This window comes from Leucopleurus acutus (genome assembly GCF_964270905.1).
Source record: "Leucopleurus acutus genome assembly, chromosome: 3".
NCBI classification, from domain to species: domain Eukaryota; kingdom Metazoa; phylum Chordata; class Mammalia; order Artiodactyla; family Delphinidae; genus Leucopleurus; species Leucopleurus acutus.
Genome location: NC_139145.1, coordinates 52,931,140 through 52,957,620, shown reverse-complemented (window position 1 = coordinate 52,957,620; position 26,481 = coordinate 52,931,140). Strand labels below are relative to the sequence as shown.

The following is a 26,481-nucleotide window of genomic DNA, read 5'->3' as shown; positions in this document are numbered from 1 at the left end:
TGGGGGCTCATTATATTTTGCCAAAGACACCTTTAGATTCCTATTCAGGTTTCAAGGTGCCAAGTTATTCACCCTCACATGTCTACATCAGAGCAGAAATTAGCCTCTATGTAGATTGCTTGGGACAGCAGTGACAGGAGACAGGAAAAAGGGCATTTTTATGCTGGGAGAAAAAAAGAAACTCCATCTGGAGTTAAATCTGGAGAGATGAATAAAAGATAGTATTTTAGTACTATTGATTGTTTTTACATCTCACTGAGAGGATTCAACCAAAAGGTTCAAGAGCAAAGAGATCAACATCAAGTAAACGTTGGGATTGACATATATACACTAATATGTATAAAATAGATAACTAATAAGAACCTGCTGTATAAAAAAATCAAGTAAACAGTTTCTTTGTGCCCTTTCATTTATCTTGGACTACGGTTCCCCCTTAAGTGATCTGATAGATTAACATGGCCTTGTGATGTGACACCATCATCCCGCTTTTCCTATTATACCTCTTTTCTTAAAATATTTTGTGGCCAACACGAACAGGTAAAAGTCTAAATTCTCCCTGTGCCTGTATTTGGAAAGGTAAATTCATTTTTTTTCAAGTCACTGGTTGTAAAGCTATAAAGCTGATTGCTTGATTGGTCACTCAAACTCTGGCGTTGGATCATCTTACCAAAGTTTACCTTCAGTATACCCAAAACAGAGCTTACAGAGGATGCTTAGATCATGGTCAATGACTGGGAAGGAAACCAAGGTTTCTCAGACATAAGACATGCCAAACTTTTCAAAGCCAGGATCATCTCATTTTCCTGCTTCTGCTTCTCTGATAAAACATACCTACGCTCTGTTACTAACAGCCACTCTGCAATACACGACACGTTGAACCAGCCGTCCCCCCGAGTGCAGACCTCTCCAGTGGGTCTGGTCGTCACTAAACCACCGATTAAACACTTTAAGACTGGGTTTGGCAAAACATACCAGAAATTCCTTCAGGGTAATTAAAACCACCTTCTGTGTCAATAAATCCAGACTGTGAGATCCTTCATGTGCAGAGGGGCTGGAGCTGACCCACGGGCTCTAGGACGTTTATTCTGAAGATGGCTTTTCCATCACTGCAATTGATTTTAACTGACTCATCCAGACCCTTCCCCCGCCCCATTATGGAGTGATTGGTTGAACTCAGAGGTGTCCTCTTACCCTTATTGTTTAAGCCAAGAGACGGGACCAAAGGGGCTCTGAACCTAAGGGCCAAGCTCATTGCCAAAGCCCTTTCACCCAGACCTACAGGTACGAGAACTTGAATGGAATTCTTGTTACAGAATGTGACAATTACTAGTGTCCACTTTTCACTGCTTTTCCAGGGTTCCAGCTGATTTTCATTTGAAGAAGTATTAATGTGACTTCAAAGTAAAGAGAAGAACTCAGATGAATATTTACTACATTGATATCCAGTGGCCTGTTCTTCGCACATAATAGACACTCCATGAATTATTTTTCACCCCAATAACAGCTTTATCATTTTTAGTACGTAAACAATGCATAATACTTATTGAAAACTGTCACACATTAGAAAATATAAAGATAAATAGTAAAAATTACTAAAAGTTCCATCAGCCTGAGATAACCATCATTAATATTTTGATAACCATTCTGTTTGTTGAATTCTCTCAATTCACACATACAGGAGGAATCATACTATATAGATCATGGATGTGGTGAACTTTACTATTTTGAATTGTCTTTTTTTTTGCTTACTTCTCCCCTCACCCCCCCATAACCAATGTTAATAACCCTTTATATACTTTTTTCATTTGGATGCTATCATATACCAACTCATACGGCATGACTAAGGTTTCAGTTGCTTAATCAATACTTGCTGAATGGTTAAAGAGTAAAAAACAAACACGTAAACAAATGAACGGATGAACGAATAAACAATGGGTCATGCTCTTAATTAGCTGGTACGATTTCCAAGTGATTGCAAAAAGCACATCTTTTGACAGCACCCTTGTAGCTTTAAACCCTAGTGGGCATAGGAGAACCTGGCTTCAATATGTGAAGAGGGAGCCCCAAGTTCAAACTCCCACGTAAAGAATATGTAACTGGCTGCTGTCCTAACTACAGAGACATAATCAATTTACTCTCAAACTCAAATCCAGTTTAAAAACCATTTACTAAGCACCTGTACACCAAGCACTACACTGTCCTCTGTAGGATAAACTAAAGGGGTAAAGATGTGATGACTGCGTTCTGGGAATTTCTTTCCAGTTGGGGAGACAACATTCGGTCTGCCTCTTTCTGGCAGGCTGTCTGACCTTGGACCTCAGGTTTCTCATTCATGAAATGGGAATGAGACCTATACATCACAGGACTGTTGTTATGATTAAATAATTCAAGGAATTCAAGAAAAATGTCATGGGAAAATCTGGATTGGAGGCAGGTCACATAGGTACCAGGGAAGGGGAAAGGGTACTTATAGGAGCAGGGAAGCAGGAATGGCCTGGGGTAGTGAGGACCCTGCACAAGCCAGCCTGCCTGGCTTGAAGATCAGTTGGGAGAGACTCAGGTAAACAAAGGGACAGACAGTAAACAGTAAGGCTTATAAGCACAGGAGAAAATCGTGAACAGACTAATCTTCTTAAAGGGTCAAACAAAAGGTGGAAAATGTGTTTTGCCTCTTCAGCATGTGCCAACGTCTAGATTAAGGCCATCCATATGAGTGACTCAAAGGCAACCTGCTTGTCAAGTAACTGGAAAAAGAAAAGATCTGGCCTGCACAATGGGCTCAAATCCAAGTTTCTTAGACTTATAGGAAAAATTCTGATCGGAAAATTTCCATCTCAAATTGTGCTGAGAAAGCTTAGGGACTGAGTAAGCATGTTGGCAGCAGAAGTACAATATGGTAATCAGACTCCTTTTGCATTTTTCACCACAGTGCACAGTTCTTCAGGTCCTGGGGAGACCTTAGCAGGTTTTTGATCTCTGACGCTGTGAGGGGTCAGAGAAGCCCTAAGGAAATACACCTTGTTCACAAACGGAACTGCACCCAAAACTTTCCTCCTACGTCCTGTGAAGTAACCAGAGAGTTCTGACTTCCAAAGCATAGTATGTTAATTTCACCCAGGCTAATCCTACACACCTGGAGTGGGATATTAGATATTAATCATTGCGAGAGACATCAACTGGAGGCACTGAGCTGTCCCGGTCTCTCCTGTTAAGCTCAGGGTCCCAGGGCAGCTCTTCTCCCCTCTGTCATATCTTTTCCTTTTAAACTAGAACCACTGATGAATTCCTGGAAGCCTATCCCCATGCATCTGTGCTGCCCTCATCAATACTCTTTCACTCCATCCCGCCTGCCCTGGCCTCCCAGACAGCAGAGAAAGGAGATGAGAGGTAGATTTTAACATTACCATCTCAAATCATCGTTGAAACTTAACGTTTATAGAAGCTGTTTTAATACTTTTAGAACTCTGAGGAAGCAACTGGATCACCTACTAACCACACAAATCTTTATCCATTGAACTGTCCATCCATCCATCCATCCATCCATCCATCCATCCATCTACCCAGCCAGCCAGCCATGCATCCTTTAAATTTTATCTACTGAACACTTAGGTCACAAACTGTGTATCACTTTTTAATACTTCATAAAAGTTTAAACAAAAAAAGTCAAAGAATGTGGTCTTCTTCCTGCAATACCTCCAGATAGTTTAGAGGGAGAAAAGTGCCCCAAGTATTCAAGCCAAATGAACTGAGACTTCAGACGGACTCCCAACTATAATCCCCAAAGACTGATGAACTACAGACGCCAACATACAGCTGACTCTGGAACAACATGGGTTTGAACTACACGGGTCCACTTAACCACGGATATTTTTTAAAATAGTAAATACTTGAGTACCACACAGTCCATGGTTTGTTGAATCCATGGATGCAGAAGAACTGGGAGTGTAGAGGGCTGACTATAAATTATACCTAATTAACCTCTGCGTTGTTCGACGGTTGTTGGACTAAAAATCACTCATTAAAAATGTAATCCCAGTGGTAGTTTATAAGATTTTTACTTTTCATTTCCATCAAGTCATGCTCTCAAGTTTTGGAGGGAAATTAGAGATGTCTGGAAATCTTGAGCCAACGATAGAGTCTAGTTTTCTCAGATTTATCTAGGTTCAAACTGCATTCAACCACATATAGTAATAACAAGAAAAGGTTAACACAGCTTTCAGAAATGTCAGATTTGAGCCCCACAAGAGGCTAGCTCATTAAACAACCATACTGGTTGTCATATTGGGTCAATCATTCTTTGAAATTACCTACTCACCAGTTTGAAGAAAATTAACATTAACACCTGGGTCACCAGGTTCCATATACTTATCTACAACTGATGCCTGGGAACCAGGAAAGTCATTTTATTTAACGTAGGTGGGCAACTAAATCCCAGAGAGCAAGCTACTTACCCATGTATTTAATAGCGGAGGCTGAGCACTGAGCTTGTTTTCCCACTAGGAAGGGTAAGAGGACCCGGGGCTTTGGGGAGGGACAAGGGCAACGGGATCAAATGAAAGCTCATTAATTATATCTTCATGACTTTTTTTTTCTGATTTTCACCCCACGTACATTCTCTAGGATGAACTTAAACACACTGAAAACGAGTGACAACGTGAAGTAGAGGCAAAACACGGACCAAACAAAAGTAGGAAAGAGCCATAGCAATTACAATGGCACTCACTGGTACCACTTTTTAGAACGCAATTTACTGATCTTCTCTAGAAACTTAATTGTTCGTACCATTTAACCCAGTAATCTTGACTTTAGACACCTGTTCTAAGAAAATAACCTGAGAGATGATTTAGAGGCATGCAATCATTTATCACACAAATATTACATCAAAATCCTGGAAATAATCCAAACTTCCAGCATTGAGTGATTGGTAAAATTATGGTTTAAACTATAGGATGTTACAGGAGAATGCTCATAGTATTGTGTTTGGGACCGAAACAAACATAGGTATGATAATATTTTTCATATAATTCCTTTATTCATCCATCTCTCTCTCTCTCTCTCTCTCTCACACACACACACACACACACACACACACACACAGCAGCCTGGAAGAAACTACATCAAGAAATGTTTGTAATGATTATGTTCAGAGCTAAATTCGACTTTCTGTTTTACACTTTTCTTTACAGTCCCGATTTTCATCAGTGAGCATATATTTTGTTCTCTCACAGCCTCTATTCTTTTCCTATGTAGCATTTACCAAGATTTACATTCATGTTCTTACGTTTGTGTTTAAAGTGTATCTTTCCAGTAGAATGCAAGCTCTATGACAGTAGAATATGTGTCTGTTTTTTTTTTAATTGCATATCTGGGTTTTTTTTTAGCGTGATGCCTAGTATATAACAAACATTTTTAAAGTAACCACTGAGTGAGCAGCTGTGGGGACACTACCTGGAAGACGTGTGGTGGTATATGAGGGTTCTAATGGGCATCAAACAGTCGGCTATGTCTCTAGTCTCCAGCCCATTTGCTCAATAATACACCATTTTCCTTGCTTACTTTTGCCTCCTAAGATCACGCAAGACTCCACTCTCCATTACGAATGCCTGTGCTGCTCAGCTCCACCTGTCAGAATCCCACGAAGACCCCACCTTCCCCACTGAGCCATTCCTGTTCAGGTAAGCATCCCTCTAGCACTTACCAAAATCACTCACTTGGAAGATCAACATTTTTGGAACATTATTGGGTACCAAACACTTTTTTTGAATAGGGGTCAGCAAACGATGGTCCATGGGCCACCGCCTGATTTTGCAAATAGAGTTTTGCTAGAATACAGCCATGCCCACACACTACAATGGCAGAGTTGAGTAGGTGGGACATAGACTGTATGGTCAGGAAAGATGAAAATATTTACTATCTGGCCCTTTACAGGACAATTTACAGACCCTGTTCTAGAGCATCTATGTACTTGTGAAAAGCGGAGATGACACCAGATTTTTATCCCATCAGGTTATTCTTAGGGCAATATGGGATCCAAAGTATATCTCCAAGAGCTTTGTAAAAAAGAAATTATTGTAATATACCTAAATCCGGGTTTTTTTGAATTTCATTTTATTTATTTTTTATATAGCAGGTTCTTATTAGTCATCCATTTTATACATATTAGTGTATATATGTCAATCCCAATCTTCCAGTTCATCCCACCCTCACCCCCACACCCCACCACTTTCCCCCCTTGGTGTCCATACATTTGTTCTCTACATCTGTGTCTCTCTTTCTACCCTGCAAAGCGGTTCATCTGTACCATTTTTCTAGGTTCCACATATATGCGTTAATGTACAATATTTGTTTTTCTCTTTCTGACTTACTTCACCCTGTATGACAGTCTCTAGATCCATCCACGTCCTAAATCCATTCTTAAGAACATACATTTCTGTGTCAGACGTACATGCATTCAAGTCCCGAGTCTGCTGACTGATGCTGGGCAGATTACACAACTTCTCTAAGCCTCAGTTTTGTCATACATTCGCTCATTTCCTTAATAAACGTGTAATAAGCGCTATTTACCAGATATTGGACTAGGAGATGGGTAATAGACAACGGTGACTAAGACCTAAAAAGTCTCACCTAATTCAGCCTTAATTGTAAATACAGCTGAGGATTGCTGTGAGGATTTTATGATGTACACACACACGTGGATGCACGTACCTATTATCATATATATACACACCAATGCAGTACACAATACATATACACGTAATATATAGTACATCATATATAGCAGGGGTCCCCAACCCCCAGACCGGTACCGGTCCTCAGCCCGTTAGGAGCCGGGAGGCACCAGCAGGAGGCAGGCGAGCGGGAGAGCGAGCGCAGCTACATCTGCCGCTCCCCATTGCTCACGTTACCACCTGACCCATCCCCCCACCCCCGTGGAAAAACTGTCTTCCACGGAACCGGTCACTGGTGCCAAAAAGGTTGGCGACCGCTGATATATAGTGGATATAGAGTCCTGAACTCAATTCCTGGTACACTCAGTACTCAGTATACGATGGCTCTTCGTCCGTATCATAATTACAACAGAATCTCTTTTAACAGACCTCCAGGAAGTTGACTCATTGGATGAAAATACGCCTTCAATTCCCTCTGTAAAATGGGTCTCTAGGCTGCTCTACATTCACAGCTAATTTATTAAGGTCATCTCTGGTCCACCGGCTCGCTTCTGTTTCTTTTGGTTGAGCTGCACATCTACTGAGAGTCAGTTGTGTCCGCTCCCAAATCTCTTGATGCCCGTATACTTGTCATTTAATTAAATATCACGGAAGGTGATGAAAAGAATGGTGTGAAAAGGCAGAGAATGATTGTTTGATATGAAAACTAAGTTTAATGCTTTCAAAAAACGATCAAGAATTGTCGATTAAATGTGGGAGAGAGAAAAGATGGGGGACGATCATAAAAATCTAGAAGGATCAGTAGTTAAGATTGGTTCTACTTAACCAATCTACACTCTCACTCAACCTCAAGGAAACCAATCTCAGACATGGTCTTTGTCATTTGGGGTGTGGTTTGCGCAAGAAAAATGTAAGTCCCGATCAGCAGTTCCACACTCAGAGACTAAGCCTTGATTCTTCAACAGGCTTTTCATCAAAATTAGGCAATGCTGTTTAAAATAGGTGTATCAGGAGCTATACTCAACATTTAGTAATAACCTAGAAGGGAAAAGAAGCTGAAAAACAATATATACATAGCTCTGAATCACTTTTCTGTACACCTGAAACTAACACAACATTGTAAATCAACTATACTTCAATTAAAAAAAATAAAATAGGTGTATCATCGTTATGATTCTCTGCCTTAACTATTCCAACTTCTCATCCACTATGGGTCCCAACTGCATGGAGTGAGAGGGATTCTTCTGTATTTATTAAATGCTCACGTATAAACAATAACATGTTAGCCAGGGGCATGTTGCCTCGGCCGCTGCCATATTTTATAGGTAAAAAAATAATCAGAGAGATGGCGTGACTGGTCCAAGGTCTCGGAACTAGTACTGCTGGAGGGGGGGCGTCTTGAGCCAGGCAGGCTCTGATTCCACCATCTCAGCCTCCCAGGGATAACAGAGAGGCAAACGCAGCACAGACTCACACAGTCTGGCTTATATGATTGAGTACATTTTGAGAAGGTCAGAGCGTCATCTGCCCAAATGGATGGAAAGATGCTTGAGAGCAAGAACTTCTATTTCACCACACTCCCCAGCACCACCACCACAGCAAGCTGGCAAGAAATCCAAAAATCAATCTCGTTGGAGTTGGTGAATTTTATTTCCTAATTTATAATAGTAGAAGGAACTGGGGCTTCCTGATTTCTAAAAGAAAAAGGTTCGTGTGGGATTTACAGCCCCCTCCATGGAGCACACAACAGCAGGGGAGACAGTCTATTGTGCCTGTCAGATCATGTCACTGAAGGCTCAGCCTCACCAATTGGCACTCGCTCTTCCCTGTCGGTGCGGCAAGTTGAGCAGTGCCCTGCTCACCAGATGGTTATTTGTTCCACCAGCCACCTTTGCTGCATCCCTGATTCACTCCAGCCCAGGACAGTCTCCAGAATTCATGCTGCAAGGCAGCTCTTGCCAGCAACTTTGCCAAATGGCTCCTCTCAAAGTCATGGGCCGTCCAGACAGACTGGCTCCTCCGTCTGCAGCAGCTTCAGGCAGAGACGCTTCCCTTTCTGGCTCCACCTCTTGGCTGCACCAGAGCCTTCTTGCCAGAAAGATGATCTGACCCATCAGTACATACAGCCAGCCCTGGAGTTCTGGGGCCATTTAAAGCCTACATCTGTGTCCCACAAGTTCACCCCCGACTACAACGTCAGAACACACAAAACAAACCTAGATGATCACAAATACAGACACAGTGCATCACAGAAACTTAGAGCCAGGAAAATCTATAGAGAGCTTGCCTCCCCTCCCCCATCTTCAACCTCATTTTAGTAGATTAGGAAATCAATGCCCAGAGAGTAAAAGTGACTAATTATGGTGGCAGGACTGGGAATAACACCCAGGTCTTCTCATGTGCATTCCAAACCACTGATTACAATAAAGACTGCATTGCCTTCCAATTTTCCCTCTGTTCATCTTCAAATTCTTGATAAAAATTAGACCCTGTGTATTGGTATTGACTCAAAGGAGAATTTCTTTAGAATGAAGAATCTTTTCTCTGCATCAACATCATGACTTTTTTTTTTTTTTTTTTTAAGCAGGCGTGTCTATATACTACATGGACACACCTGGAAGTGACTTCTGTTCTGCCACCCACAGCTGGGTGACCTTGAACAAGTAATCTCATTCTGCTTCAACTTTTCACTTAAAGGGGTATAAGGACAGTATCAACGAGAAAGATACTTTAAAGCCCAAAGTTGGTTCATGGCACATAGCAAGCCCTCCACAACTGCTAGTAAACAACATTATTCTGTATTAACACTCAAATCCACAGTGGTTTTAGAATACACTGTACCGTGCACATATACATAGGCATGCCAGGTATTTCTTACATTAGGAAGTTCAAGTTCATGAAGTTAAATGACTTATCCAAGGTTACTTAGAGAATAAATGAAGGACCAGAGATTCCGTCTTGCCATTTTGCTAAGAGAGGAGAACCGGTATCTCGGCTTTAAAGGAGAATGTTTGAACAAAAACATATGTATATGCATAATCACTGCAGCATCTTATGTAATATAAAAAGCCGGAAACAATTTCCCATCCAGCCACAAGGGAACTGCTAAATACACTGCAGTACAGTCATACCACGGGGCACTATGCAGCCATTAAAAAGAACAAGGCAGACGTAGGTGTCCTGACACAGAAAGGTCTTTCAGATATGTCATTGAATGGGCGAGAAAACAAAGTGCAAGTAAATCAAGCAGTATGCATTCAGTTATACAAACAAACAATCCCTCCCCTAATGTGTATCTGTACATGTATATTTAAATGTGTGGAAATGTATAGAAAGGTGTCTATAAGGAAGCCCACCAACTACTGACAATGGTAACTCTGGGCAAAGCAGTGGGATTGGTGTGGGGATGGACAGTGATTCACGCTTTGCTTTATCTACTTCCATAATGCTTGAAGCTCTTCAAGTAAGAAGGCATTTATGCATTATTTGCCTTATAAATAGACATAAAGGCAGAGAGAACCATGGATGACAACAGTACAGCAGCTGTGAATCAACAGACCTCCTAATCTGGGTGTCCCTGGCCCCAACTTACCTCTGCAAAGTTACATGAGCGATGATGTTACTCTCAAGTTTCTTGCTCAGCTCTCCTCTTTGGTAAAACGCTTCCTGGTGATATTTTGTACTTAGGGATCCAGGTTTTGCCTTTCAGACCACCTGGGAGTGCTCAGCCTCTCGCTGCAATATCTCCCATTAGGGCCATTTACAGCTTTTCCACACTCAGCACCCTTGTGCGTCTGTTGAGGGTCACAGAGCTGAGCCCCCTGCATTAAGTGGAGGAGATGGCCTGCCATTCTGCGACTACTTCGGGTTCATTACTTAATGGATTCAAGCAGTGAAATCAGCCATGCATGATGGAGGAGGCTGTCAGTCGCCCAGCGTCAAGCCCAGTACGCCTAGAATACATCGTCTCATAGGTAAGGTACTCTTTGGCACACTCCTTGTGGTAGACCTCATCTTTCTCACGTTAAAATCCTCCAGACCCTTAGACCCTTGCATCTTCTTGCCCCTTCATTTCTTTTCATTGCTGGAATCAATCGGGTCTCTTTCCTCGAAAGAACAGAACTGACAGTCTGACTTACCCCTCTACATGGCCATCCTTTTCCCTTACCCACAATGATCCTTTCTCCAAAAAAACCATTAATACTAATTAGTTGTCCATGGATTTCACAAATACATATCCTATTATGACCACTTCCCACTATTCCCATAGTGAACTTGGAGCATAAGATACCGAGGATTCCTGGATTTACGACAAAACTCCTAGTGGTCTTGTAAGAAGAATCTGTGCTTCCAATGGGATAATTATGTCAGAACTGGTTTGTCAGGTCAGAGCTGATTTTCAGCCTCACTCTAGCGTTCTACTGGAAAGGCAACAGAAGGAAATTTGGTGGGAAGAATGAAGTTTGGAGATGAAAGCAAATATCATTTTAATGGGAGATGGGTAGAGCACTACTGGAGAGTTGCTCTGGCCAAAATGAGTTCTCAGACACCACCCTTGAGGCAAAAGGACATCAGCCGTCATCCAGCTGCCTCCGGCCCATTCCTTTTGCTCTGCTCCAGACAACTATATGAGTTGCCATCAACTCTGGAGAATGGGTGCCTGGATGGCCCAGTGGGAACTTCATTGTGAGTGTCCCAGGCTGGGGGTGAGGGACATGGAGAAGGCTATAAAAACCCAGCTAATTTTTATACTTTGACTGTTCAATTCCGTAAATATTTTCCTTCTTTTCTTATTATAGATAGAGTAGAATAAATCTACAGGATTAAGTCAGCTAAGGATTCCGGCCCCAACTGGGGGAATTCAGCTCCCTCCCTGTGGGAAAAAGAGGAAAGCCTAGACTTGTACACTATCTTACTGGGATGAGATGAACCGGGTGAACTGAGTAGCACTGAACGGGCACCATGGGGATGTACGCGGAGCATGGAACACAACCTGAATTTTTTTCCCTCTAAAATCCAGACAAGCAGCAGCAGGGGTGGGCAAAGAACACTTGCCTAGAATCCAGGCAGTCATTGGTTCCAATCTGGGTCTGCCACTTCCAAGTACGTGACCTTATACAAGTTTCTTTGCTTCTCCAAACCTTGCAATTTCTTATTCTGAAAAATGCATCTAACGCAACCGTTCCCTCAGAGCTGTTGAAGGAGATTAAAGGAGTCAACACATGAGAAACACCTAGGAAAATGCCTGGGATACAGACAGTACTCAAGAAACCTTAGTTCTCCTCCCTCATCTAAGCATCTAAATTGGGCCCTTAGTTTCTTCGTAAATGCAAATGCTAGAATCTAGGAATGTCAGTCTGCAGCTGTGCTCTTTTCATTGAGCCTACCAATATTTTGACAGGACTGGCCTAATATTATTCACCCCAGGTTCATTGGTACGTTTCTGACCAGCCCTCATAAAGGGCTTGGGATGGCCCCTGGGGACCTGGATGCTAATAATGAATACTTGCTAGTGATTTTCAATGCACTCTGGTTATTATGCTTAGTAGTGGAACATTTCCTATCCCCGGAAAGGTCATTTATAATAGTATAAGGCTGCTTCTTCCCACCTTCCATTTCAGATTTTTCTGAGACTAGCAGAGAACTCAAACAGTCATCCATATGCATTGGAAATCCTATTCTGATCTTGTATTTGCATAAAAATACCAAAGCAACTTGAGGAACTACAGGGCAGCTCTCCATCATGACACTACCTCCTTTTATTTTTCTGACGCCTTTCCAGCACCTTCATATCAAAAGTCATTTTCATGTACCTTCCTAGTTTTACTCATCGTAGCTTCCCTCTTTCTTGAGCAAGTGTGGGATGGATGGGGGGAGGGGAGGAAGCAGGGAATTTCACCTTCTTTTATTCTCATGCCCCTAAGAAGCTGGAACGTTTCACAGATCACACAGATCTCAAGTTTGGAGACCCTACGAACTCAACTCACCCAAGACTGGCCTCTTCTTATTCTATCACATTGCTCAAAAATGGTCATATAGCATTACTGGTATAATTTAAGTGTGCGGTTAATTATGCTTACACCAAGGTATTCTGTCCTGGTACAATTTCTTTATACGGAGCCAAGATCAGTTTCCTTGTAATTTTTCACTCACTGGCTCAAATTCTGCCCTGCAGTGCTCTTCTCCTAGGCATCTCATCTATTCACATGCTTTTAAGTACCTTTAATATACCCGTGACACCCCAAATTTTAATCTAGTCCAGATCTTTCTTCTGAGCTTCAGTCCCAGGTATCAACTGCTTACTTGAGAGTCTCACCGTGAGGCTAGATGACTCCAGTTTCAGTGGAAAGCTCCACTATGCATCCATTCTCATGGCAAAATCCTGGGAGGTCATCCTTGACACCATCTCCATCTACTTCTCCATCTCCACCCAGTTTGTCACACCAACTCAGCCCTATCCATTCTTCTCCTACAATGTATCTCGAATCTATCAAATTCTCTCCACCTCTATCGCTGCCACCATCCTAGGGGACAGCCGTGGCCTAACTATCCCCCTACTTTCACCCCTATTCACTTCCTACCCAGCCCTCTGACCCCACCCTACATAGCAACCAGCCTGAGTTTTGAAAAAACAAACCTGATCATATTTCTCCCCGATCAAAATCCTTTAATGGCTTTCGATCCATCTTTGGATAAGGTCCAAACTCCTTAAGGCCAACAACGCTTAACATGATCCGGTCCCTAAATACTCTCCAGTTTCTTTTTTGTAACATTTTATTACAAACATTTTCAAACAAATAGTCAAGTTGAAAAAAAATTACAGTGAATAAAAATAAAAAAATTACAGTGAATAAAAATAAAAAAATTACAGTGAATCCGACCACCTGGATTCTACCATTAACATTTTATACTTGCTTTATCATCTATCTATCCATTTATCCATCCTTCTCTCCTAGTATTAATTTTTCTTGGTTTTGGTCCGTTCCAAAGTAAACTGTAGGCTCCAGTCTCATTTTTGTCACTCTTCTTGTTGTTCCCTACACTCAACCCTAGGCATCTTCTCATTCTTTGAATCTGTCAGACTATTTTATATCTCTGTGCTTTGGACCTATGGCCCCTTCTACCTGAAATGTCTTCAGTTCTTGTTAACTCCTGACTCATCCTTTGGTTTTCAGCTTCAACTCTGTCTGAGAGGCAGTCACTGAACCCCCAGTCTAAATTAGATTCGCCTTTCTGCCTTACACATAATCTCAAGGCGTCTTGTGCTTTTCCTGAATATCGCTTGTCACAGTTGGTAGCTAGGTATTTTTTTTTTTTGCAAAATCATTAGTTCAACGTCTACTTTCTCCACCAGCCCAAAAGTTCCATGAGAACAGACACAATGTCTGTACCGGAGCATGCAGGATCACCCCCACAGAAAGTTAGTTAATAGTTGTTGAAGGAGTTAAAGGCAGAAGGAATCAACAGTTACATAATAATAATATCATATTAATATAATAACAATACATGGACTCAGTGAATTTGTTCTTCTTTTAATATGTACAAGCAGTCTGGGTTTTTTAAGGCCTCTAAGAGAAGATGGAACTTACTCACTGCCACAATATAACCAGCAAGTACATGAAGGCAGATTGCCAAGTGGCAAGACCCGTGGCTAGTGGCTGAGTCAACAAAGAGACTGTGGCGGGTCTCAGGGACTTCTCTCCCATTTCCACTAGCCCTTCCCTCAAGATCATCCCAAATCAACAACAATCCGAGGAAAACCAGGGTGCTTGCCATGCAAATGCAGTTTAAGTAATACTAACAACGGCTGTAATGTATTGAGGGCATTTATCGAGGACTGGCTTTGTATTAGGCACTGTGTTGAGTGCTTTTCCTGCATTAGATATTCTTTTTTCCTGTGGCATAGGTTCTAATGTTATTCCCATTTTAAAGCTAAGGAAACTGAGAACAGAATAGTTATTTTTAAACAATAAGTTCTCCGACTTCCTCTTCTAACCAGATTGCCATTCCTGTAAAGTCCACCTACGTAGAATATTTATTCTGACTGTGCCCCATATGAGGGTAGAAAGATTAATCTAGAAAACTCTCAGACTGCTCTAATGGAGAGGGGGTTTTAGTTGGTTCTAACAAATCTAAAAATATAGAAAGCCAGCCCTACCGATGCTTTTCCTCAGGTGTTAAACCCAAACACACACTCTGATCCCCGCAAAGAATGTTTCCTCAGATGGGAACACCGTTTACACACAAAGATAAACCATTGTGATCTTCCCCATAACAGGAACTAATAGTTAAAGAAAAATGAGGCAGTGCAGAAATTCCTAGTAGAAGAGCATGTCAGCCAGTCTTGAGTTTGAAGACAAGCTTTTCCCCCGACTGTGTGACCTTGACAACTTAGTATCATCCCTGGGCCTCCGTTGCTCAGTTTCCTTATTTGCAAATGGAAATAACAAGATCCACTTAGCAGGGGATGGACACATTAAAATGCTACTTACAGAAACCTCAGTACAGGGCTTGGAAAAGAGAAGATACTCAAAGATAGTAACTTTAAGAAAGGGAGGAAAAGATAGGAAAACGTAGGGGAGGGTGGTAACTTAATACTCAGAATAAAAGAAAAGTTATAAGAAATGTTTTTAATAAGTGCACATCATGCGTTCTTTTCCCATCAGAGAGAGAGAGAGGGAGGAGCTTGGGAAAAAGTGTCCTTTAGCATCTGCATTGCTCTTACCCGGATGAACTTGCCTGCAGATACCACTTACAATGCAAATTGAGCTTGGAGTCCTTCACACTAACTACACAGCAGAAACCTTTCAGCTTTAAATAGAATACTGCAGTGTGGAATGATACGAGCAAAGGGAAGAAAAATTCAGAGATACATGCGAAGGAGATCTGGCAAAAAAAACCTGCCATATCTGGGCAAGGGAGGAAAATGCAGAAATATCAAAGGAGGCAAAAAGAAAAGCAAAGTCTATAGAAGGACCTAGAAATTAATTCTCCAGAAGGTGGGTTTAAGTTAATAAAGGGAAGAGAACTTTGTGGCAAGCCCCCAACGAAGACGATTTTAACAAAGAATATTTTGATCTAGTGGGGTTCCTTCAAGGTGTACTAGCACTTTGAAGGTAATTCATCATCAGAAGAAGGACACTTCCCCCTCTGGCCAGGTCAACGTTTCCTAAAATGCAATTAGGGATTGCATGTAAAAAGGCAATCTACATTGTCTAAGTTCCAATTTTTTTTTTTTTTTCTTCCCAGACCTTCACTAAGATCAGGTAAAGAAACCTGGAAGCATACTGTGAAATAAAGGTTTGTTTAAATTTTCAGTGTGGTGGCAGTTGGGGGGTGGGGGGAGGAATCCAAGAGGCTGATTTGGAAAAATTTTAGAAAGTTCTTTGCTCTAAACTCATGCCTCATTTCAGACTATACGAACCCAGATATTTTATTCAGAACCAGAGGTTACAAAAATGTCATCAAATAGGAACAAAGATTAGGTAGTATCTAGGGCCCTGAAAGCGATAAGGAATGCCGTGTTTAACTCACTTCCTCATTCTACAGATGACGGTGCTACGCACATGGCCTCAATTTCCCCATCTTCCCAGCTCAGTAAGTTTCCTCTGCCTGCACTTGGAGGCATAATGCAATACAGAAGAAAACATGAAGGCAGCCCTCTATCTTCGCTGTCTCAAATAGAAAAAAAAAAACAAGGTGCGCCCCCAAGGACAATAGACCCGAAAGTCAACTTCTCTTTTGGATGATATGCTCTGACCCAGAGCTGATCATGTTCTACCTGGTGAGTCAGTGACAAAGCACTAAGAATGGGGAAGAACATCTTACCACCACGTTGTCACCAGGCAAGTAAAAAGAATCAGCAAGTATGGTGCTTGGTATGGGGCAGGGACAGGCTGCTGAACACCTTAAAAGCCACTTCTAAGCTCCTGAAGGCCAGAGCTCATAAAGCTCGGCTTGATCTGTCTAGCGCCATGGACGCATTAGGTGTGATGCTCTCTAATAATGATGATGAACGAAGCATGTATTTTCAATAGCGCTGGGCATTCTTTCTATCTAAAACTTCCAGGGATGTTTAGAGAAGATGCCACCTTTACCCCCAAATTGTGTGTCTTTTTATCTTTCACAACTTGAACTCTTACTACCACCACGCCCATCACATTTCTCTAATGGTCTTGATTTGATTAAATATTACAGAAATTTTAGCACCCAAGAAGAAGAATCTTAAATTAACACGCCTTGCTACATTTTCCTAAAGCCCTTTCACACATATTTTCTCATGTGGCTATCACAGTGTGACAATGCAACACTTTATAGGAGTGGTGAGGGATAAAGGCTGACAGGTACAAAATGAAAGCAAAAATGCAGAAGTTTTGGTATTTAGAAACAAACAAAAAAAAGCCTCCTCTCTCTATTCCCACACAAAAGGCAAATGAGATTCCACCTGCTGACTTTTCTTTCCTGCCTGCACCTCACTCAGGCTAATGTCAGAACAATCTGGGGGGTGGCGGGGGGAGAGAGAGAGAGAGAGAAACACGACAATTTCACCTCTTGGCAAAGCTCAGCTTACTGAACCCTCTTGCTTTCTGCTGGCTGTTGATTCAGCAGAAACTACTGCTGCAGAATTCATAATGGTGATTTTTAAAGGCCCCACTGATCGCATTGCCCGCCCCACGTGTCACACTCATTCGCTCGCCGCCCCAGCACTGTTTCCCCAGCTACCTTTTTATATCTTGCTAATGCACTTCCAAGGGGAGAGGGGTTCGCCCTTTTTCAACGAGCCTTTTGGGCTTTTGATTGTCTAAGCAGGTAACCCGGCCGGAGAGATGAACGGGCAGGAAATGAAACCATGCCCACCCTTGCAGCCACTGAGAGACACATCATTCCGCTCAGAGAGGGGTGGACCCACGGTCCTCTCGGGCCCCCTTCCTTCTTATCTCTCCCCTCACCCCGACCCCTGCATACATATTGGGGGAAGGGGTCATCTGTCTTTGGGGGGTCATTTTTCCAGCCGGGAGCCCCACCCTGAAAAACCTCATCCCCGAGGGCCATTTTAACTCCCGTGGGCGCCGGGTCCACCTGCTGCTGAACGCCCGGCTCGCCTCGCGGAGCCCGGATGGATGTGGGGCGCACCGGCAGCTGCCCCTGCGAGCCGAGCCCCCGCCCCAGCCCCGGGGCCCGCAGGAGTCTCCGCCGCTACTCGCCCGGCTGCCCGCGGAGCTCAGCGATCCGCAACGTGCGCCCTTCCCCAGCGGCGGAATGCGGCGGGGCTGGCGTTACCTTCGGTCGCATAGCTGTGGTCGCGCAGGAAACTGTTGTTGATTTTGCGGGTATCAATGTCCTCCTCCATTGACAGCAGGCTTACTTGCGTGGGAACCAGAAGCCGGCAGACAAGTATCCATGATCCCTCCCCGCAGCCAGTCTCACAGGAGAGGGGGGCAGGGGAGCCAGTGGGACTGCACCATGGTCCGAGCCTGAGGAGGAGACGGGGAGGCGGAGAGAGAAAAAAAATAAAAACCCGGCAATGGAGCTGTCACCTCCTCCGCCCGGGATCTCCGAGGCTGCGGCGGCTCCTCCCGCGGTGCGCTCACTCCAGCTCCAATTCCCGGCGAGGATGCTGCGCCTGCCTCCGCTGCCTCCGGGTGCCAAGATGCGCCGTGCCCCGAGGGGTCTGGTCCCGCCCGCCGCCCCGGAGGCGCTCACAAGCGGGGCTGGGGAGATGCCCAACAGGTTCCCTTCGTTGGCAGCCGCTCCGAAATGCAAAAAAGATCCCTCCTCCCCCTGGGAGAGCGGGCAGCCGCGACAAAATGGTGCCTTTCTGGACCCGAGCTGCAGTGGCGAGATGGCAGGGTCAGGATTCAGGCGGGCCCGGCCCGGATGAGGGTGCTGGTCCCACGGGAGGGCGGCTCGAGCTGGCGGGGGCTCGGCAGCCGGCGGGGAGCCGGGCAGGGCGCTGCAGCCGGCGCCAGCGCACTCACCCTCACACCCACACGCGCGCACTCGCAGCTGCCGCTGCTGCTGCAGGAGGAGGCTGGAGGCGGCTGGTGCATTAAAGGCGAGGCTCCTCCCAACCGCGTCAGCAGCCCCAGGACTCTTCCCCAGCAGCGGTGGTGGCCGAGGCCGAGGCTGCGGCTGCTCTCTGCTGCAGTGGGGCGCACGCAGCCGCGAACCCGCGCCTGGGCAGCGAGCAGCTAGCTTGCAGGTTGACGTGAAAAGCGTAGACGCGCTCTTCCAACCTCCCTCCCCCTAGCGCCACGCAGCTCAGGGCGGCGTTTACTCCAGCACCCAGAGTCCCTAGCTCGCTGCCTTTCTCCGGACACCTGTGCTCCAGGACCGCAAAGAGAAGTAGGTTCCCTTGTGTAGGCAGGAAGTCTACATCCCGGTCCTTTTTGCTCACCCTTCCATAATGCATGTGGTCTCTGGATGAAGTTCAAGGGCGAGGCCTGGGGATCGAAGCCTCACACAGAGAGGAGAGAATGCTCATAGCCTAGCTTAAGCCCTCTCTGCGCTAGGAATAGATCGGGGAGCTGGGGCCAGAACTTTTCTGCGGATCACACCTGACTTCTCCCTTTCGAACAGAGTCAAAAACCTCTTCTACCTGTAGGCGTCTGCGTCTACACTGGCAGAGGGAGGAAGAGGGCTGAGTTATGAATCTTGTCAACATAGTCAGTCTGAAAAAGTCCACGTTCCCTAGCCCTTTGCACTTAGTTTTGGACAAACAGCTCCAGGCCCCCCTGCGGGTTTTGCTTGTGAAGACACAGCACTGCAGGAACCGCTGGCATTTGCTCTCCACGTGAAAGGTACAGTGGAGCCCTGCGCCTTGGAGCCCTGTGCCAGCAGAGCGCCACTGCTTCCCTGAGGGAATTTCAAAGAGCCAGTGAACACCAGAAAGAGACCTATCTTCCTACTTCAACTAGGAGGAAAATACAGAATCCCACCGCAACCCCAATTTTTCCCGAATCGCAGATCGCAAGTTCCATATTTGAAAGAAAATGAGATCGTTATTGTTATGAAACAACTACAATCATTTCTGAAGCAACCCGAATCACTAGAAAGCCAGTTTGGAAACGAAATGTCCCCGATTTCCCCTTGCAGAAGGCATTCATTTCAGTGGGTGTCACTGCAGGGAGAGACATCCGGAGAGACATCAGCAAATGTTTTGCTCAGTTAAGCTTCACCAGTTTAGCTGGATGAGCCCAGAGGGACCTTTGAGTTAATTATATACATACAATGCTTCGGCTAACACAATTTAGAAAGTATTTGAAGTCAAAAAAAATGGGAAAACAAGTCCTTAACTGAGGCTGGGAATTGCCATTAGATTTCCATGAAGAACAGATGCTTCTGCCAGGTGGAAAATGGCATTGTCCTCATCTCCAGGAAGCAACCGCATATCTCTGGGAGAAGAGAGGCGAAATATTCTTTGATATAATTTGGGGCGGGGAAAATCATCTTACAGTAGATTCCATTTTATTCTCATCTGTTGGTTAAGTCTCTCCTACTTGTTTGACTATTTGTGCCAAATTCACATATGAAATTCCAGGAACAGATGAAGACTGGTGCAAATTGATTTAATCCACTTCAGCTCCAGTTGCCATGGCTGGTTCTTCACATGATGAGCTGTATCCATCACCAAGGCTCCAGAGGTCAGCTCGTCTGTAGTTACATAGTCCAGCTTCTCTTGCAGGTAGGCATAAGGGGGGGGGGAGGGGAAAGGGGAGGAAAGCTAAGTTCATCTTAAAGCGGTGAGAAGACATCTTGCTTCGAGTTGAAATGACCTTACGTTGCCACTGGAGACCTTGGAGTACTATTTGGGATATTCTCACCCATGTCTTTCTAGAATGTGGGCTAGACTGGAACAGAGTTGCAAGATGAATCAGGAAGGCCCACTCTCGTTAGCCAGGCTGTGCTTGAGGAATTTTCCACTGTAAGCAATGGGAGAAATGTCCCCTCCAGAGATCAAGCCTCTGGGTTTACTAAATTTTCCCTTTCCTGTTTCCTACCAAATTCTTCCTGCATGTATTTTATTCAACAGTATAGGCAATATTTTCCTAAGACATAAGTTGTGAGAAGGCAAATTAGATGGCTCTCCATTGAGTAGTTTAAGTAGTTTCCAAGGTTTCTATTTTGTGAACCACTCTTTTCTGCTATGGGCAGGAGGGAACCATCCCCTCCAACCAAAACCAAGAAAAATACAGCTGTTGGCTTTGTTTCTTAACACGACGATGTGCAGTAAAGGAGGTCAGGGAGTGAAGGAAGCCCTGTGCAATCCTGTAGTTGTAAGAGGACTACACAGACCATTTCTAAGAAGACTCTCTGACCTTCTTTCTGTTCCTCCAATGTGTCAAGTTCTTTCCAAAAGCTTTGGCATTTGCACATGCCATTCATTCCCCGTGCCCCTTCCTCGTGTTCCTGGCATTCTTCAGCATCACAGCTGAACGGTCCCTACTTCACTGAGGCATTCCCTGGCCTCCCCATAGTCCCTGCTCCTGGTATTTTGTCTTAACATCTTTTTTTTTCCTTCTTCATGGAACATTTGCCTTTTGTAATATTTGTTTACTTATAATTGTCAACCATTCCACTATATCTCTGCTATTAAGAGTCTGGCACTTAGTAGATGCTCAATTATATTTACTGAATGGAGATAAATATTTCGTAGATGAATGAGTAAATTACTGAATTTGTTCAGTGATATTTAGGTTTTAAAGCTCTACCTTTATTTAAATTCTTGCCCCCCAAAACCCAACAACAAAGTGTGTTGTAAGCCAGTAAATTTCCAGCTTGTAACTCCTATTCCTGTTGAAATAACTGTCCTACCCATTCCTGCATACATATGCACCAAAAATATTTACTGAGCACTTAATATATGACAAGAGTTATTGTAGGTGCTGGGATACAGTTAAAACAAAACAGAGTCCCTTTCTTCACAGAACTGAAATTCTATCATCTGATTTTAGTAATATGAGCTTTCTTAGGGATACACAAATACATTATAAATCAACAGACCAGAGCATAATGTTAAGTGTCAAGACTCTGATATCAAGCAAAGCTGATCTTCTGCCACTTATTATTATGTCCTTGAGCAAGTTACGAGATGTCTTAAGCCATGTTTTTTTTTTAATCTATAAATTAGGGAGAAAAAAAGTTAATGGCGTTATTATGAGGATTAAATGAGATAATACTTGGAAAGAATATACTGCAATCACTTGTTGAGTATTTGCTATCATCACCACCAGTACTATGGAACCAATATTTAAGTACCTACCATGTCAGCCACTGGGATAGGACTAAAGATTCAGCAACATCAGTGCTGAAGATGTACAGTCGTCTCTGCCATCATGGAACTTAGTATCTAATTTACAGTTTATAGAAAGGGGGCCACAGGCTACAAAAGGGGCAGCAGAGGATGCTCTGAAAGGCTGGCCTAATTCAGGCTTGTGCTTTACACAGAAAAGGGCAATTACAAATACACAGCCTTCTTAAGTTACACAATCTAGCATGACAGCACGGGAACACATTCATTTTTTCATCACTTTTATTATGTTTCCCCAATGCTCTCACATACCCCTAGCCCAGTTAAGTTAGCCCTGCCTACATTGGAAACTACTTGCAGGTCATGCTGTCCAATGAGCACATTAAATATCTACAATTTTATTAAAACCTTTGACCTAAGCCAGTCTAGAGATTCTTAATATAGGCTTTAGGTGTCAGACAGTACTGATTTTTTTGTCCCAGCTCAGGCATTTATGAATTTCATGACCTTTGGCAAGTAATTGAACATCTCTAGCCTCTGTATTTGCAACACTGGAAGAAAATAATAGGAACTACTTCATAGGGTTGTTGAGTGGCTTCAGAGACGTTGTAAAGAAAGTGCTGAATACAGGCTTGGCCCATAGCCAGACCTGACAAAAATGTCGCTCTGGCCTCCTGGTAGTGGCTCATGAGGTCTCCACTGGCGGAGAACTGGAGAGATGCACTACAAGTCAGTCATGTGAACACAAGTGACCTAGAAACCTGAGTTTACCACCTAGCGATCTGTCTTAACGAGCACTAGACACTGGATATAAGAGATTGTACCATCCTGCAGAAAGCCCTTTATAGCCACGAAGTCCTGTGCAAGTGGAAGGAACTAGGATTATCCCTTCTTGATTGTTCACATTATGTAAGCGCAGACCTAATCATGTCTGTCTATCATGGAATTCTATGGAACCCCCCTCTAGGATCATTCAGCCCCAAATGCACAACTGTCTCTCTGAGGTGGTTTGCATTGACTGCCCAGAGGATGACCTCTTGAGTTTCTAGCAAGGTTTGCAATTCTTTATTGTGCGTGTTACAACGTGTAATAAATACGACATGAGTGAGCCTTTAACGTGGCATTTAACCTAGGAGAAGAAAACAAAACATCTTGCCTTCAAAATGTCGTATTAATTCTAGATTCTGGATACATAGTGGATTTCACTGAGTACAACCTTCCCTCAATTATCCAAGTCCAGCAATTTATGAAAAGAAACAGTGGTATGCTGGAGCTGGTATGTGCTGGCTGTTGAGAGCTGATTCTGTCGATTACACACATCATTTTTCCAGCTCTGCTTTGAGTGACATCATGTTGGTAGCTTAAAATCTGCAATCTGCCGTGGTGGGTTATTTATAATCATAGAAGTAAAAAAACCTATATAAATCAGGGCTTTGCCTTTTTTTGGGGGGGGGGGGTTGGGCTGGGGGGTGGGAGAGCTGATTGTTAAACATTTACCACTACAACAGTAGAAATACATTAATTGCTGATATAACTTTCTACTCTTATGTGTTACCTGTGCAAAGTTCCTTTCAATTCCTCGATACTAAGTCTCCCAAGCTGTGTCAAATTCCAGAACATTCCACCATCTGATCAAACTTTGGCCATCATTTAAATAACTCTAAAAAATCCTACCTTTACCATAAACATTCCCACAGCCTTCAGAGGAAACCTGATACCTTTGTTTGATCCCCTTCAGGCTGGTTATGAGATTGCCAGAGTGGATCTGTGAGTGATGGCCCCTGCAAGGCTCCTAGATCTGACGACGTAAGGAAAGTTAGGTGCATGCGCACTCTCAATGAATAGTTCTTTTCTACTGCTTAAGCTCGACTGTCACCTTACTTTTGCCCTTGATTTGCCTAAATGCAAAACAAAAACATCCATTGTGCTTAGTTTCATCAGTAGCTCTTCTCTTCCACTTCTCAGGCTAGGATACTGAAGCAATGACAGAAAAAATACCAAAGTCGAAGAGTCCAGATCTGAGAGCTTTTTCTCATTCAGTGGTTTAAATTTAAATTAAATTCAGAGAGTTAAATTTAGACAATCTTACTCAAGACAGTTTGTATTTGCATTATATTTGTTAGGTACAAAGTGAGGATTTACGAAACCAGTTTAGCAAAGCTCAAGGGCTATTGTCTAGTACCTCATGACATGTCTTAAAGTAAAATTTCAGTACAATTTAAACAAAAATTATATATTGGGGAATGTCTTCAAATTTCTTTAAAAGGCACCAAGCAATAACACTTTACAGAATTTATCCTAAGAAAATAATCACGGATATGGGCAAAAAGTTAGCCGTAAGGATATTTTCACAGAGCACTGTCTATAATTATTAAAAATTGGTAACAAGCCAAGTGTCCAACAATAGAATTGTCTAGGCAAATTATGGTGTGTACATATAGTGGGAAATTATTGAGCCACTGATATAATATTAATAGCTACTGCTTATCGAGCATCTATTAGGTACTAGGCACTATGCAAACGGTTTCACTAGCATTATCTCATTTAATTCTAACAACAGCCCCTATGAGGCAAATCATCTCTATTTTACTAAGGCTAGTAGAGAGAAATAATATACCCAAAGTCAAACAAATAGGAGCCTGGCTCTGTGTGTGTGTGTGTGTGTGTGTGTGTGTGTGTGTGTGTGTGTGTGTGTGTGTGTGTGTGTGTGTGTGTGTGTGTGTGTGTGTGTGTGTCTGTTGGGTGGGTCAAGGTCACAGCAGAAACTTAGAGGTCTTTTTCCGAACCACCCACCACTAGAGTCTGATCTGTACTTCTTAGAAATGAATAGCCTCTCAGTTGAAAATCATTCCTATTGTGTTGGTGAGGAGGTGGCGAAATTGGAACCCTCACACTGCTTGTGGGATTGTATAATGGTGCAACCACAAATAGTTTGGCAGTTCCTCAAAATGTTAAACAGAATTGCCATATGACCCAACAATTCCACCTCTAGGTATATACCCAAGAGAACTGAAAACGCATATTCACACAAAAACTTGTAGATGAATATTCTAAGCAGCATTATTCATAATATCCCCAAAGTGGAAACAACCCAAATATTTATCAACTGATAAATGGATGAATAAAATGTGATATAGCTATATAAAGGATTATTATTCAGCTATAATTAGTAATGAAGTACTGATACATGTTACAACATGGATGGACCTTGAAAACATTATACTAAGCAAAAGAAGCCAGCCACAAAAGACCATGTATTGTGTGACTCCGTTTATGTGAAATGTTCAGAATGGGCAAATCCATAGAGACAAAGTAGATTAGTTGCCAGGGGCTGAGGTGGGGGAATAAGAGTGACTACTTACGGGTTTGGGATTTCCTTTTGGAATAATGAAAATATTCTAAAATTACTTAAGGGCAATAGCTGCACAACTCTGAATATACTAAAACCCACTGAACTGAATACTTTAGAAAGATGTTTCAAAAGGTACAAACTTCCAGTTATAAGATAAACAAGTACTAGAGATGTAAAGTACAATACGATAAACATAATTAACACTGTTGTATGTTATATACGAAAGTTGTTAAAAAGAGTTAATCATAAGAGTTCTCATTGCAAGGAAAAATTTTTTCCTGTTTTTTTTTAATTTTGTATCTATATGAGATGATGGATGTTCACTAAACTTATGGTGATAATCATTTCATGATGTACAATAAATCATGCTGGACACCTGAAACTTATACAATGCTGTATGTCAATAATACTGGAAGAGAAAAAAAGTGTTTCAATAAAGCTGTTATTAAAGATTAAAACATCTCTGCTGTCATAAACCATTATTACCTCTAGGAGTATGATATAGCCCTCAGGTTAATATTAGTGCAAAAAACTTAAATGCATGTAATGACAGGTACAGATATTCATGTCATGTTCTTTAAAAAAGTCGAAAAACAATGTATACTGACTGGTCCCCTTTTATGGTCAAAAAAATGTGTGTATCTCAAAAGGAATATATGAAAATACTTAACAGTGGTTATGTGTGGTTTTCTTTGTGGTTCATATTCTTGTCAAAGAAAATTTAGATCTTTTTTTTTTTTTGGCTGCACAGCCCAGCATGTGGGATTTTAGCTCCCCAGCCAGGGATTGAACCCGTGCCCCCTGCAGTGGAAGTGTGGAGTCTTAAACACTGGACCACCAGGGAAGTCCCCATGTATCATTTTTGTAGTAAGAAAATTTTTTAAAGGTTTTTTTGAATGTTATGAAATACCTTTTAGATGAAACTTTGTATTGAAAAGGTCAAAATCATTTTGTGCACACCTGAAAATTGAGAGACACTGATGTAAATGTGTATGCTATCAAATGCACAGAACAGCTCTACCCAAAAGTGATACAATGCAAGACACATTTTTGTTTGTAAGTTTTTCAAGTTGCCACATTAACAAGTGAAAAGAAACAGACAACATTAATTTTAATGATGTTTAAATTTTTTGAAACTAAAATGAAAATATTTTATTTAATCCAATATGTCAAAAATTGATTTCAACATATAAGGAATATAGAGTAATTAA

General features: G+C 42.7%; 1 protein-coding gene across 4 annotated transcripts in view; it reads right to left on the bottom strand.

Moving 5' to 3' along the window:
- The window catches only part of PPP2R2B (protein phosphatase 2 regulatory subunit Bbeta), a gene marked incomplete at both ends in the record, with an annotated part of 465,894 nt that overhangs the window by 286,165 nt on the left and 153,248 nt on the right, over nucleotides 1–26,481 (bottom strand). For 3 of the 4 annotated variants that reach the window (XM_082836001.1, XM_082835999.1, XM_082836000.1), the window contains one exon: nucleotides 17,949–18,142. The exons of the other annotated variant lie outside the window; for it this stretch is intronic. In XM_082836001.1, coding sequence (XP_082692127.1) covers nucleotides 17,949–18,142 — 194 coding nt within the window. The remainder of the gene's footprint in view (nucleotides 1–17,948; nucleotides 18,143–26,481) is intronic. 4 annotated transcript variants of the gene reach the window in all.